The 16,624-nt window shown below is 38.4% G+C and overlaps 1 protein-coding gene across 1 annotated transcript; it reads right to left on the reverse strand.

Moving 5' to 3' along the window:
* Nucleotides 1-729: 729 nt before the first annotated feature.
* On the reverse strand, nt 730-14,244 carry HEXB (hexosaminidase B (beta polypeptide)). Its single transcript, XM_009877912.1, has 12 exons — nt 14,185-14,244; nt 13,378-13,424; nt 13,066-13,176; nt 10,641-10,742; nt 8,844-8,973; nt 6,923-7,103; nt 5,869-5,955; nt 5,206-5,278; nt 4,413-4,587; nt 3,553-3,643; nt 3,238-3,342; nt 730-912 (listed from the first exon to the last, which is right to left on the reverse strand). Exons 4-12 carry the CDS (start codon nt 10,734-10,736, stop codon nt 849-851), a joined length of 1,002 nt encoding a protein of 333 aa, XP_009876214.1. The 5' UTR covers nt 10,737-10,742; nt 13,066-13,176; nt 13,378-13,424; nt 14,185-14,244; the 3' UTR covers nt 730-848.
* Between the last annotated feature and the right edge of the window lie 2,380 nt (nt 14,245-16,624).

Genomic DNA, 16,624 nt, shown 5'->3' on the forward strand with positions numbered 1-16,624 from the left:
CTGGTTGTGGTAAATGACGGATCAGCAGCTGTATGAGCAGGCTGTGCTTTTAACAGTCTAAGTGAAGGTTCAAGAGACTCTGTTCTTCTGGCACAGCCCTGTAATTGCAAAGCAGCTGAACGAGAGATGCAACCACAATTTGCTGCTTTGCAAACTCTTATCTTACGGATATCTGCAATGAGAAGTGATGCAAATCCTATTCATAGAAATGAGCACCATGTGCCATTAGGCACATTAGTCTGTGTCTCTAAATGAAGTAACTACAGTTTTCTTGGTCCGTATCTTGATTTATTTTCACCTGATGAAAGAATATAGTTAATTAGCATTTTAAACTGTACAACAGTAAGTATTACTTCCTGTATTGTTAGAAACCAATCTGAACTGCAGTTCAGGACCAGGTATGACTTCTACTCAAGTTTGCTTTTCAGCAAGTAAGTGGAATGGGTGTTTCTGCAAATTGAGATCTGTGCAAGAACTACAAGGCAGAGTTCTCCTGGGACAGCGACCCCTACCTGCCACCTTGGACTAGGCTGAGGGAGGACTTTTGACCTTCAGGAATGAGTGATTTACACTGTGATGGCTCTGGTTTCCTATGTGTTACAAGTCAGTTCTGATTTGCAGTTATCTGGTTACAGAGCTGAAAAGTAAAAATCACAAAATAGAACTGGTGCTGGACAAACCAGGACAGTGATGAAAACTTTAAAAATGTCACTTTTACTCCAGTAAGAATGTCAAATAACTTTATTTTGAAAGTGAAAAGTTTGTTTTTGTTCAAATATCAAACTGCATGTACATATATTCATACCCCAGAGGCACTTCAGGTTGTTGACTTGAAGTATTTGCAGCAGTTACTGCCCTCTTGCTTCATGGGCACAGTATCCAACAAACACAGGTTCAGCTGCTATGCCACGGCTGTTAAAATAAAGTGGAATGTGTATGGTTATGATCAAACACCTGGCTGGTCCTGAAGGTAGGAAGAGATATAGCGGCACTCTCTTTAATCTTTGTGTAGACAAAGCTACTTAGAACAAAGAACAGATGGCCTATTTAGGGACTGAAAAAGGGTGCCATCTACAGCTGATTGTACTTAGGTACAGTTCTCTGTTTCAATCAAGATGTACCAGGGTATTTAAAAACAGGTTAAAAAGCTTAATTTAAGAGCTAGTTGTCTTGATGTTCTGCAAAATCTATTGCTTTATTAAAGTCATAAGCATGTGAAAATATGAACTGGGTGACATTTGCACACATCTCCCCAAGCCTAAGGTTTCCTTCATACGTAGCTCTGTCATCTTTATTCATGTTTTTAGGGAGCCAGTTTTAGTAAACAGGACTTTGCAGCTACACAAATTATTCTGTTCTCATTTGGCCTTTCAAAAACAAACAAAAAACCACTCCGGCACAACCCTTTAGCTTATGATGGCACAGTTCTTACTCTTACAAAAGTTCTACCTTCCCTCACTTTCCAGTACCCAGCTACAGAGCAAGCCAGAGCTGTTCTACTTGGAAAGTGCCATTTATAAAAACATTTATAAAAATTCGGAAAGTGCCATTTATAAAGACATTAGTAGGGACATAGTCCTTTGACCATGCTCTAAGAGTGTACAACAGCCTCACTCATTAACTCAGCTCTTTTGAGTTCATACCATGCTACCAAAGCCAAATGTACGTGAAAGGCAATATAACTTGCAGCTCTTAGGAAGGCTCATTTCATCAGTGGGGTTCCAAGCCTATATAAAAGGAATAATTTTCAGGAAGACATATCCTTTTATTAAGGTGATCTGTTGATAACAGGAATTGTTCACCAGAATTTTATATGCCAGCAAAGCAGTTTTAGCTGTGCGAAATAGTTTAAGGAAAAAGTGTGCAGCAAGGACCCGGACTACTCCTTAATTCTGCCTCTGCATTTTGCATCTCTCATGCTAGCACTACCAGAGCAGATGCAGTCATCTGGGTCAGCTCCCTCTATAGCCATGCAAGAGGCAGGGTTAAGGAAGAAGGTGGAGATGCAACAGTAGATAACCAGGTCCCAGAACAGCATGGCTTAGTTCACTGTAAAACCCTAATCTTAGAGGTACAGCCACTGTACGCTTCACTATTTAGCTTTATCACTGCTTTCTCTGACCCCTATCAAGAGATGCACCATCCTGTTAAGTGATATTCCAACAGATAATTGTGCTGAGACATCTACAGAAACATAAGCAGAGTGCTTGAATTTTGAGTGCTGACTGTAACTGCCACTGTATCTTGTTTTCTATAAAGCTGATTTGTATCTGTCTTGAAATACTTCTTCACGCTGTTGACACTTTCAATTATTTGTCATAATACTTCTGTAGAGAAATTAAATGGCTTGTTGAATTCTTCAAATTTTGCAACAGCATTTGGGCAAACCAAAAATGCTTTCAGACTCTATACTTTTAAAAGTGGAGTCAAACTTAGACTTAAGACCTAGAAATCACACATTTGTGCAACTGTGAATATACAAAGACAGTACTAACAATAATTAACCAGTAAATTGCCTAAGTAGTTTTTAGGAAAGAACTGTAGCAAAGAGTATGTTACAAACTGACTTTGTTTAAAGTAGCCATAAATAAAATTTAATTCATAAGGGACTCTTATCTACCCCTTTCAGTCTTTACACTAAGGCTCTACTTGAGAGAAGAGCTTGCTCAAGCTCACCACTCATGTAGACAGCTCCACTTGATTACCTGCTGCATGTCTTTAATTATTATTCATAATACATAAATATGAACCTCTTTATTTTTTAACAAGTCTGCTTTTTCTTTTGTCTCTGTACTCCCACATACCCTTTAGTACCTTTTTTTGCCTGAAATAGGTCAATCATGACGTTGGTTTGTCCTTTAGAGGCAAGAGAGACAGACGGTTGCCTGACCTAGTTGAGAGGCGTCCCTGCCCATGACAGGGAGATTGGATTAAAGGATCTCTAAGGTCCCTTCCAGCCTAGGCCATTCTATGAAATGAATTCTAGTGTTTCACTGAAAAAAGTTAATGAGGTCTGAAAAATTTTTAGCTGCAAAACTGTCTAGAACTCCTGTCTTAATCTCTCTGTTCTTCCTCTTCTGCGGATACAAAGACACATGGGAAGACATTTACATAGTCAGATTAGACTGCTAACTCTCCTCCTTTCACTTTCAGGCCAGCAATTCAGGCCTGCACTTGAACTCCATTAGTTATAAAGCATGAGAACCAAGCTTTACTACAGTTACTAATTAATCTTACCGGAGCATGCGACATCGATGATTAGTTAGCCTTTGATAGGCATCCTGCAAGTCGGTCACATTACTGCTGCTCCATAACCTTTCCCCTACAGCACTTGCTCGAGGCCTGTTAACGATAAACTGAGTTTTAGAGTAGGCATAGTCTATAACCAAGAAGGGATTAGTTTTTAAGATCAGTTCTTATCTAGAAGCACCAGTTTTTACAGCTACTCTGGTTCATTACAGAGCACTGTGACCATTAACATACAGTCCTGTTGGATTAATTAATGCTCCTCGTAGCTGGCTTTTTCAAATCTAAAGATAAAGCAATTCGTACCATAATCTCGGTGTGAGGTTAGTGGCATCCACAAATTCCCCCCACAGGCAGGCTTCTCCACCTATTAGAAGCTTTTTCTGTTTTTCAGATCCTAAATTCAAAGTAAAAAGTTAGAATTTATATTTGCCCAGAAGATGGGCATAACTGAATTTCATTTTCCAATATTCAGAGAGGATTGCTGTTCAGTTGCTTATTTTACCATATAACTATCCTAAGCACTAACTTAACATTTTAGTAGCCTTGTTACTGAATATGAGAACCATTAGGCCATTTGCCCAGAGGACCCCTATTCCTTCTCTGTCAGAAAGGATTTTAACTTTTATACTCAGCATTCGGACATTCTTCAGATATTTCGGTCCTGATTGAAACTGTTCATTCTATCACACACAGGACAGTCCTCGAGAAAGCTACAGAAGTCAGGTGTTCTTTGGAATGAGCCCTGAGAGCTACCTTGAACAGAGTGAAATCCCTAGGCAGAGTGTAAGACTTTTGTATCAGCTTTAGCCAGAGAGAGGAAACATGTCCTTTTTCAGAACAGTCTAACACTCTAGAAATTTGCTAACACATGAATTCAATGTCTGTCTACTAACATTTTGTACAACTCTGCCCCAAATGCAAGATGTCCAGCATCCTGTCTCACACAAGCACTACTGCCAGATGCTTGAGGAAGGTAACACTTTAACCTACGATAAAAGAGAATTTTCCAGAGTTCTAGCTGACACTGAAGTCCTTTGATTACAGTGTATCTGATCATAATGGCTGCATGGCCACTCTAAATAGCCCTATTCTTTCCATTACACCTCACTGTGATCCAGACTTTCATGCACAGAACACGCATATTAAAAAAAAAAGTAACAAACCAGGAAAGTGAAGCGGTTCAACAGCGTAGTATTTCTTCCAGTCTTGCCCATAACTAATGTAGTCTAAGTACCAGGGAGCTGCCAGTATAGCAGGGTACCCAGCTCCAGTGACCCTGCTCAGTTCATGAGCATAGTTGTCTGCCATCCATACTTCAACTACAGTGTCTGGTTTCAGCTGAAAGGGTGAAAATCAAAACAAAACATTAAAGACAATCTTAACTGCTGCTACCAGGAAAAAGGATCATGAAGTTCAAAACTGTGAGGGTGGTATTTTGTTTTGAAGACTAACATTTTGAAACTATCTTTTGTCATATTTTTTTCCGCAGTCTAAAGCTGATTAGCTCTTTGCTGGTTTTAAACAGAATTCACACTAGAGTGAAGCCTAGGTTATAGACAGATAAAGCCCTCTAGGGTTCCTTCATGCACCAGTTATCTGACCAGCTCTGAAAAGCTGAGCACCTGGTGTTACTAAAACAGGTGCAGTTACGTGAGAAAAAAAATAAAATATGGAAACTGATAGAAACTTCCCTACCCTTTACTCTGATGCTCTAAAGCTTATTATATGACCTGTGTTCACCTTTAGAAAGTACTTCAATGTTGGCGTTACTGTTCCACATTTTTTACATGTTTAATAAATGGTAGTTTCAAGGCAGGCCCCAGCACTGGGGAAACCTGCTAAAGTCAGCAGACCTGATGACTCTAAAGGGACACAACCATAACTACTTAATAGTCTACTTGGGAAGCTACTTTTGTGTTGCTATGCAAGAGTATCTTACTTATTTTCTTGTCTTACCTGTGCTTTGTTATCAAACACTTCTTGCCAGACCATGTATCCTTTGTTATAGGAGGAAACAATGTCCAAAATCCTAGAATTAAAATCATGGTTATAAACTTCAGTGTGACCAGTAGAAACACACACAGTAAGTGGCAACATTATCAACCCTAAGCCACATCATGCCTTTTCCAGCGCTGCATAGGACTAATTAAAAACAGGTTTTTCTAATTTAGGCCTTCAGTACTCTGCCTCCAAGAGCATGTTCTCCCACGTATAAGGATATGCACATGCAGTAGCACAAAATGATGTTCAGAATTACCAGCAATTCATACAGGTGTCTTAATCCATGTTAGTTAAGAATGAGAGAAATAAATGGCTGCAAAAGCCTTAGAACTTTTCCTCTCAATCCTGTGTACTGACATTACAGCAGATACCTATTCCGAAGATTCCCAGTACACTCAGAGCGTGCACAGAACTCGCCTACATATCCCACATTCTAAAGCTGTGAACTTTACATACAGTGTACTAAAATAAAAGAAAGTGGGTTGTCACCAATACATGATAATTTTTGAAAACAATATAGGCTAATCTAAATCAGCATCAGTATGTGCAACTGGACACTGCCCTCAGACAGTGGCTGTGAAAAGCTGAGAGAGAACTAAAAAAAAAAAATAAATGTACTTTTGAATGTAGTAAGATTCCAGTTTAGCGTAGTCAATGCCAAATCCTTGCTTCTTCATGAACTCTTTCACTTCAGGGTTAGATTTCCTTAAATAATAACAAAAAACCAAAATAAACAAAAAGTAGTAATTTTATTTTAAGTCAGATTTCCCAACCATTTCCACGTAAGCACAGCACACTGGCTGATGCCGTAGCCTGGAATACACAACAGAGCAGAAGCAGCAGACTAACATGATTTAGGTATTTTGAAACCATTTCATTCTGATTTGAAATAAAGCAAATAGTCCTACTTCTCTAGTAGAACTAAGAGCTTCCTAAGAGCTCTGGGATTCGTGGCTTCTCTGCAACTTTGTGATATGGTTGACAGCAGGTCTGGAAACTGAGCAGCCAGAGTACCAGGGAGGAATATCCAGACTTTGGAAAAAAACCCCAAAAGCAAATCAACAATTTTGTGATAAAGCATTTGTCAAAATTTTTCTTTATTCTTAAAAATTAAAGCAATTAATAAATCATGGATGCTCAGATTTGATGTTTCAAGAGAACACACAAATACTAATTAGATCAATTTGAATACTTATCTGATTAGATCAGATCTAAATTATATATTATTAGTTACTCCAGAAGAGTAACTAATCCACAACCAATTGAAGGACTCATGCCATACTTAATATAAGCACATAAGAGTCAGCACTGTAATACTTGATGTTTACAGACTTTCTGGGAGGCAGAACTCAGTCGAAAGAACTCTTTTTTTCTTTAACACATAACATTTAAATGTGAATTATCTTACACTGTACTTCTCTATCATACTAGTTCTCCTTGCTGCTACGTTAACTTTCAGAAAGAAATCCTGAACACTTGTGGAACTACTAGTCAAAGCAAAATTCATTATTTGCTTGTTGAAGACCACAAATACTCTGCCTGTAAATAGTTACAGAAGTAGGAGTGGGGATCTTACAGTTAAGCAGTGAAAAGAGTCTCATACAACTGAGTTCTATAGTTGATTGATTTATGCAAGTTTAAGAGGCACTAGATACTTATTCTGTCACCATACCAACAATCGAAGTTCACTTCATCTCCTCCCAAATGAATGTATGCATCTGGAAATACACTGCTGATCTCTTTGAAGAATTTAGTCATGAAGTCATAAGTTGTATTCAAAATAGGATTTACAGGTCCAAAGGACCCGGTTGGCTGTTGTCCAGTGTAACAAGGGGTTAGAAGATCTTTTTGACCTAATAGAAACAATTAATAGACGACATTCAGTTCCATGTTGGTATGCTAACTTTGCTAGCAGGAAGTGGCAGTTACCCATATTAAAAAGGTTAATATTCATTACTTAAGTGCTCAGCTATTCTAAGTATAAGCAAACAGAGGCAGGATAAAATGAAACAACTTGCCCAAAGTTGAAGCCTCCAACTGGAAATCAAGACTGACTTTTACATTTGTGATTTAACACAAACTAATCTATGGAACATGTCATAAACCTGGAAAAAAGGCTTCTGGATGACTACTTGAACAAAAAAGCTTTACTGGATTTAGGAAGGAATCCAATTAGAAGGAAGCCAGATATAATGAGCATGCTCCAAAGGCCTCTTCCTTTTATGACTCTGCTTTGTTAACATGTAAGTAGGTGAGGTACATGGCTCAAGGTACATGTCATAACTCAGTCTGATAGGAATTTACCTCTACACAAGAAACAAAGGTTAGACAGACATAAAACTCAAGCACTGGTTCTCGAGTCGAGATATCTGAAGCAGCATAAACCAGGAAAACAAAATAGGGAAAAGTTATTATATATATGTTAGAGATGCCCAAGTCCAGTTTTATTTGGTAAACTGTGGTTGCAGCAGCAGCACCTTCCTGGTTGTGTTTCCTACTCCGAGTAAATTCCCCCAGACAGACCTCTAGCGGTCGACTGCTTCAGCTACCCGCCTTGCACATCTTAAGACCTTCTCCAATATGTTCAATTTGCATGCCAGCAAAGTGTAGCTACCTAGGTTCATGGGCAATGCCACCACTGACTCCACCATATTTAAAAAAAGCTATTGTAAAAGAAGCTATCAGGATCAACAGATTTTAGGCAAGGGAGCTGAACATTGCTCTTTATATGAATGTAGACCACCTCACATATCATCAGGCAAGCTACTGGCTTTCATAAGTGCTCCATAACAGCAGAGACCACATGAGATGAAGGATGCAGAAAACGTGTTTAGGAAATTTAGTTTTTGCCTTGTTCCTTTCCTCCTCATTTTAAATTAATGAGAAAGAGTCTAAGGCATTTTCCAACTTTATGGCCACACTCCCATAGGAAAGCATAAGACTTGTCCCAAGGCTAACTAAGACACACTAGAAAAATCTTTATTATTTCCAGTTTGACCCAAGCCATCTTACACTAACTGCAGTGAAATTGCAGTCAGTGCACCTTGCATTAAGGCACAAAGTTCCCTGGTCCTTGAGTAAATATAAACACCACCACTTCAGGATTCAAGAATTCTCTATGAAGAGAAGCTTTACTCTGAAACCCAGAAGATAACAAAGTAGGACTGAACTTTGCTGTGCTTTGTACACTAGCACATTACTGCTTTACTAATAATCAGAAACATAAACTGCTTTGGAAGAACTTTCTCAAAGCAGGTATCTCTACTTTAGAGACAGCAACTCACTATTTCTAGCCACTGCCTTACTACTCTAGACTCTGAGCATTAGATCAGGAAATAACACCGTGAAGTCTAAGGCAGACACTGTGTATCTGTGCATATGTGCACACAGCCAGCACAGGAAGTGTGAGCTTTCTCCATTTACTTCAGTTCCTCTAACATGTAAAGGTCATGATCATCACTGAGTCTGCTCCTTGCTTACCTCTTACCAAGGGCCTTTCAGAGCACTTTAAAGACTGATTTTTACTAAGATAATTTGCTTGCAACACACTACTGACCACAATCTCTTAACCATTACTACTTTCTTGGACATACCTTTTCCCCAAGACTGTGTGTGTCCTGGGGTATCAAACTCTGGGATAACTCTAATGCCTCTTAACCGGGCATACTCAATCACCAGATGGACGTCAGTAGGAGTATAGATGTGGTTGTAGGAGTACGCTCCCTGTAAAGTATTCACATTTAGAGATAGTTTACAAAATGTTTTATCAGCAGCTGGCAAAATTAGGACTGAAACACTATAATTTAGACTGGAGAGCAGTTTCACAAGTTCGTACTTTCTAGTTTATCACATGTGCAATTGCATGTGACAAGACAGAACTTTTCAGTTGACTAGTGCGGAAAAAAGAACCACCACCCCTTTTTCCACACGAGTCTCTTGAGAAGACTGTCCTTTCCTCCTTAGCTCACAGCTACTGAAGAAAACAGAAAAGCTAGTTTTTAATTCCATCAGATTTTTGACAGATACATTTTTAAGTTGTCTAAAGAGGCAGGTTAGTCACCCCCTCCATCTCTTCATAACTATTTCCGAAACGCGGGGCCCTTGTTACATAACATGCAAGACAAACTGAAAAAGTCTGCCAAGTCAGAAATACCCTTGCCTGTTAGTTTTGACTTGTTAGTTTTTAAGCATCAGGGTGTGTTTGTTTTGTGATGCCGAATTTGAACTGTTCCCACAGAGCCAACAAATGCAACAAATGACCAGACTGCTACAGCTTGGTGGAACAGATGCTTGCCAAAGATACAAACCACATAACAAAAGCATAGTGACTCCTCAAGATCAATAGCATCTTAAGCTTCTTTTGTTTATCTGGAAACAATTTCCAGAGCTGAGTTACTCAAAAACCATAACGGTAAACAGGAGAGAAACGGTCTCTCTCTGTTGAGACAAAGGCCATCTCCCCTTGTCCAGCTGTCAGTGGGAAATAGGACAGAACTCCACAGCCATTAATGAGAAAAATAATTTTACTGCACCATGCATCATCTACAATTTTTGAATTACAAAATTCTGCATGGCACCTGCTCAAGTACTGCATACATAATTTTCATAAGCATCAAATTCTAGCAAGCATTTTAAAACAGAATCACAAATCTTGTGCCTAGGCTCAGCCTGCATAATCATTCATGCTTGATTGAGTTACTACTGTACCATAACTAAGCAAGAACCTCACGATGGCTTTCATTAATTAGCAAAATCTGCTGCAAATCAGGAAATAAAGACATACATTGCACTGCATTTGCTTTAGAAAACTATCTCTCACATTTGGACTTCTTACAGATATGGTGCATTTTGCAAAGTTAACTAGATTTCAGACAGGGTAGAAATACTGCAGTGGTTCCAAACCTAGAGTCACACAAAATCACAGAATGCTAGGGGTTGGAAGGGACCTTGAAAGATCATCTAGTCCAACCCCCCTGCCAGAGCAGGATCACCTAGAGCAGAAAACTCTTGCATTTGTTTGAGTGGTAAGAAGTCTACCATTAAAATAAACAAACCAACAGAAATCCAAGCAGTGTTCATCACAGCTAGTTATTGGCACACCATTACTGCTTGAAAGCCTGCGAACACTGAGGATCACTGTCACCGGCAAATTTGCACAAAGCATCAGAAAGGTCATTTACCATGCATGTACAAAGGAAGACTTGAACATGGTCCACACACATTCAGGCAGGATCCCAAATGTGGACTTGCTGGTTTCCTGGTCCTCTGGTTCTGATTCACAATCAACCAAGGCAGATGTATGCAACGACTGGCAGGCTCTGCACTTTATTTTCATGAAACACATGCCTGACTTTTTGTCCTCCCTCCTGGCTCCAGTGATATTTACTCACCTTTTCACTTAACTCAGGGAAATAAATACTTTGGTAAGGGAATGACTGGTCATCTACTATATGCCAGTGGAGAACATTGAACTTGTTAAAAGCCATGGCATCCTGTAACACATAATGCAATACAGTCTAGTTAAGCACTTCACTCTCACAGAAAACCTACGCAAAAAAGGTGGTCTTGTCACCGTATGTTCTGTCTAAAGCAACAATTACAAAAGTAGAACAGCATACCATGCTTCACTGAATCCTAGAAGCATCCACCAAAACACATCAGCCTATTTATACTACTGCTCCATTCCTCTGCCATCTATTGGCATCACTCCTGCCAAAAAGCTCTTGACTGGATCATGCTAACTCACCCGTAGAAGGGGAACTGCTATAAGTGCTGATGAATTTCTTCCATTTCAGAACATATCTGGGTAATTTTCTATGCACCATGAGCTATTTCAGCTTACAGAAAATATACTTTTCTAACTAAATACTTTGGACTTGCAAACTAAATAGCATGAGAGAGCTTCCTACTATTTAGCACATCCCTACTGGCTAGTGACTTCTGCAGAATCCATTTCAAATGCACGCTACACAAAACATGCATTTTCCCTGCAGAAGAGTGTCCCCCTTATGTTTTCAGTCATTACAGTGTTTTCTAACTTGAAGATAATCAAGATAAATGTTAGCAGACTTATTTTAGAATTGTGACTCCAGATGGACAGTTAGATGCATATCTTGAGTTATGCAAGTTTGTTAAGAGTCACTAGAAGTGCTGTGCACTGCCACAACACCATTATTTTCACTCCTTACCCTTTCTTTTTTCACCAAGCTATGTTTAAATACGTGACAAAATGTCTTCAGGAACTCTCACCAAATCCAAAAGAAGATATATACTAAAAATTATCAGGCAACAAAGTTTTAATCACTTGATGTCTTCATGCATTTCTACCAAATACCATCTTCCAACATAAAAAATTTGTATCTCCTGATTTTCACCTCAGTCACTCCTTCTTCAAGGACAATGCCCTTCCTGGAAATACAGTACAGCAGCTGAGCACAAACAAGAAATGTACTTGAACTGCTGTCTTAAGCATCTAATTACCACGCATCAGTGAAGAGATTACTGCTGCTTTTTATTAACTTAGGCTGGATTCAAGCAGGTACAGAGGTGGAAGGAAAAGTGAACTTGTTCTTAAAGCAAGCAAAATGGCATAGAATACAGCTCTGGGAAAGTATGTGAGCCACTGATAAAATTTAAGGAAATAAAACAGCATAGCAGCAATTACATTTCTAACCATTTTTGTGTTTCTGTATGTCTCAAAAGCCAAGTTACTCTTCGGACATTGATGTCTCTAAGAGAAAAGACTATAAATACCGACAAAAGTAACTATTTGAGTCTTTGACGCACTCTCAGTTGCAAACGAAACACTACACAAACACTACTTGCTGAGCAGCACTGATCATAAAGGTAAATAACAAGTGGTAAAGAGCCATGGAGGGCTCAATTTTGAGCATAGTTCAAGGATGACCTCAGAAAGAAGACTGGCTTTACGTGAACTGTCTTCCTGCTCATTTTAAGCCTGCTCTGCCAAGTTTTGCAGCACGGAAGGAAAATTTCTAACGCTATTTCATCTTGCAAAAGCAAGACAGAGACAAGACAGAAAACTGCATGTTCCTCCACTCAAAGGCTCCTCCATCTCAAACCACTGAACAAGCCCTGCTACAAAGATTTCAATAGCAGAAAAGGGGAATACAAAACAGAAAAACTCACATCTTTGGCTGCTATGATTACATGAATTGATCATTTTCCCATCAAGGCAAGAGTACATCATTCTTAGGTGCTTACTTAATGTTTTTGAATAAAGTTTTGTTTGGGTTTATTTGTTTGTCTCTTGGTTGCTTTCTTTTTTTCCTTTTTGAAAGGACACATTGAAAGAAATAAGTAGCTTCCAATGAACATTTCCAATTTCTCCCCTTGTTCTGTATTACTTCATTACTGGCTTCATCTTAGCAGTCTAAAAAAAGCCTGGTTACTACCAAAGCCTGGTTATTTAAAAGACTGGATATTCCTGCAACCACTGGCATTGAAGCCAGGACTTGCAAGGTCACCCATGTACCACTTGGTGACAGTCAGATATTTCAAAACATGCTTCCAAGAAATATGAAAGCTGGTTTAGGCAACGGAAAATACAGAAACCCCAAGGTACGACAAATCCCAGCTTCCTTTACAGATTTATTAACCACTGTATCTGCCCACTCATTCCCTCTCCCAGGTATGTTCTGACCTTCACTTAGCAAAATTCACTCTGTCCTTTTAGAAGTCAGCGAGAGGAGACAGGATGTCCTTTCATAGAAGCTTCAGTTGCTACCTACTTCACAGGGCAAAATGCAACAACAAAAATACTTCTTTATTAATGATACAAAACTGTCCACTTACCAGGTTTGTAAGAATAGACTTCAATGGTAAATAATGCCTTGAAGTGTCTAGTAAGATTCCTCTATGAGCAAATCTTGGGAAGTCATCGATTTCAGATTCATTGACAAGAAACTACAAAAATGAGATTTACAAAAATCAGAATTCCCATTTTATATTCATCATTTCAAACAGGAAATACTTACTTTACCGTTTGTTAACAGCTTTTCAAAGACCACTTTCTGAAAAATACTTAATGAAACTTTCTAGAAGAGCAACTAATAAAGAACATTGTTGTCTGTTAACAGGACTGTGTTTTTTAATAGCCATACTTACACTTCCATAGTCATCTTCATGAACCAACTGACTGAAGGTTTCCAAACCTGGAAAAAAAAAAAATCCAAGAAAGGGACCCAGAGTACAACACAGTACTTGTCATTAAAGTTTTAGTTAAAAAGAAGAGTGTAACTGTTTACAGATGTTCAAATAGCTAGAAAGCTAGAATGCTTTGTGGCTGAGCTGCTTCTCTTTAGCATAGTTTTTTGCTCAAGCACCACAGCAAAACAAATCCTGAAGGGAGAACAATTCAAACTCTTCATTATACATAAATACTGAATATTAGCACTCCAGCTCAGATGTACCAAATTAATGTTTGAATAGTACGGAAATTACTGAGAGTAAGGTAGGAATTTCTGGTGTTGTCATGCATCTATTCCTGTCATTTCTAGAACTGGTCAAGTTTCTAATTCAGCATGAAAACTCTGATAATCTATACTAACATTCCAGTAAGAACAGCATTATCATCTTCTTGGTGATGTATCCAGCATGTTCAGGTGAAGTCAGAGAATAATTTGTTCACACTGTAGATCAGAGAGATTTTTAGCACCCAGGACTCAGTTCACTTGGCTGATTTCAGGCATAAAAAGAGTGTGCTTACAGCGTGCCACAGGATCTGAGATGCTGAGTGTACAGACTGAGGGTCTGAACAACATACATCCGAGTACCCTCCCGGTCTCTACGCCCAAGTTCACTTCATAAAAAGGACTGAATGAGGGCAAGGCTTGGTGGTCGAGTGGTTTTTAGTCTGCCATGGAGTTTGCGTAACTCAGAACAAATAGCTCTACAGGAAAAGTAACAGCTTACCTCTTAAAGCACCCCACACCTCATCTGCTTTCAGTATAGCCACAGGCTCAGTTACAGTTAAATGATCTTAAGGAAAGAAAAAAAAAATATTCCTCAAGAAAGCATAAATTGATAGAACAATGCTAACAGGTGTTCTTCTCACTTTGCTTTTTAAATTCTAAACAATGCTGTTTCTAAGAGTGATACTGTACAGCTCATTTTCACTTATGTGCTCCTGAAATAACACCAGTTACTAGTCAGAGAGTCAAAAGTTAATCAGTAAGATGATAAAACAAATACAGTGCTTAATAGTGGCAATGTTAAATATCATGCACAGGCCAGAATTCTAACCAAGTTTAACTCAACTGATTTAAAACATACCAGATGACGGTGATAAGGCTTAAGTAACTAGGCAAAAATTTACTTTTTCTTTCACCTTCCCTTCATATAGATTATGCTCATGTATTTTTTCAGCAACATAGCTTATCAGGTAATAGTTAGATGCCTACTATAAAGGTCTAAATACAAGGAAAAAGAAAAAAATAATCAGAACCCACCATTTAATGAGCACATGTATGGGGCAATGAGATGAAGGAAGGCAATATGAAGAATGGTATCTGAAGGTATCTATAACAATCCTGCCTTAAGTCTAGGTACTGAAGTACAGTATGAAGTACTGGAGGGGAAGTTAAAATAATTTTGATTTTCCATTTAAAGTGATTCAGTAAATTTTAGTCGAGAAACAATATGTTTAAATATGTTACTAAAAAAAATTACAGACAAATATCTGTATAAGAACAAATTTTATCTATAAACCTAGAGATTGCCAGTATTATTTAAACATCAGAGCAATAATAAACTGACTAGAGCCATAAATTTGAAGCAGCAGAGAAAAAAATTCAGATGGGCAAACTGCTGTGCAATGATTTATTGGGTCTGCCTCAGTATAAAGAAACGTTGGTTTTAAGTTATATAGTTCAAAAATTTGCCTAAACTACCAGAGAAAAGTGACATAAAGAAAGTACCTCAAGCTTTCATTTTAACCTAAGCACCGATTGCATATACTGAAAGTCCTAAGTAAGGAACATAACTTTTAAAAGACAGGTCTTTCTGTGGTAGTTGTATTCAGTCAGGAATTTACTTCCAGGACAGCAAGCTTTTTTTCTGAACATGGGTCATACTTTGAATGCAGAACAACAAGTTTTGTATGGCTATCTGGAACATTTTACACAAGAAAGCAAGAAGCTGGAAGGCAAAAGGGCAGGTAACTTGTATTTTGATTACATATCAAATACCTTTGCTATGGGACAGTAATTGACATCTTTAGTTTCTCTGTTAAGCAAAGGAGTGAAATTGCTCAACCCAGCAAGTGACTAATACCTGCATATCTCAGCATTTGTTCGCTGAACAAGCTATCCCAACAGAAGAGTAAATTAAAGCCTTGCTGAAGTCTGGAAAGCTCAGCTTACTACATGCGGAAAACAATGTTATTTGTAACAGGAAACTCCCTATAGCAGAGGGAAAAACTCTTATTCTGAAGAGTGTAACCTAAAAATCATGAGAACTGACAGATTCCCAGAGACAAGAGAAGAACCAGTTTTGTTTAGAATTTGAAGTTCACAAACCAGTTCAAAGTTCAACTAGTAGCAAAGCAGTGTAAAAACTTGACTTGGCAGAATAATACTAAAGCATTAGCAGTTTTGCTGCTATATTTAATTTGTGTCGAAATGTATGATAAACTTGTATAAAAACAGCACTGCTTGGCTAAATATACCAAAAAGACTGAGTACACTTAAAATCAGTGCATTCTATCACAAGTCAGGTGGAATTAATCCTGCTGCAGATGTGTGACTGAAGATTAAAAGGATCTTTTTCTAAGGATCTGTATCCAGGATACCAAACTGCCTTGCCTAGTACAGAAGATTATCCCAAGACAGAACTAGATGAATTGAATATGTTAAATTCTGTGCCAACTTGCCCAGAAAAAAGCAACATTATCAATCCATCCTTATTTCTGTTAAGAAACTTCTCTTGTGGTTAGGACTTGATTTCAGAGTTCATCTTCACTATGGACTTCAGTTATAGTATCGAAGAAGCAGAACAAATCCAATAAAACCATCACATTTTTAAATCCCTTTTTGTACCTGATGATAGAAAGTAAGTGGACTTATAATATTGAAAGATGAGTAACAGGAAGTTCAGTGAACCCTTTCTGGTTCTCCTGGAATAAATACAACGTACATATGGCAGTGTAGGTAGCTTCAACTCAAATGCAGTTATTTCTATAGAGAGCAGATGAATAAGAAAATCAGCACTCACTCAACAGCCTGTCCCAAGCAGCTTCATGGTTCACTGTGGGCTGAGATTTCCCACAGCACCAAGAGCAAGAATTACGTTCTGTTTGTCACTGCTGTGACTGCGTGAGATGCTGCAGCGCCTCAGCGAGCCTATGACTTCCAGT

The sequence above is a fragment of the Apaloderma vittatum genome, unplaced genomic scaffold, assembly GCF_000703405.1.
Source record: "Apaloderma vittatum isolate BGI_N311 unplaced genomic scaffold, ASM70340v1 Scaffold46031, whole genome shotgun sequence".
Lineage (NCBI taxonomy): Eukaryota > Metazoa > Chordata > Aves > Trogoniformes > Trogonidae > Apaloderma > Apaloderma vittatum.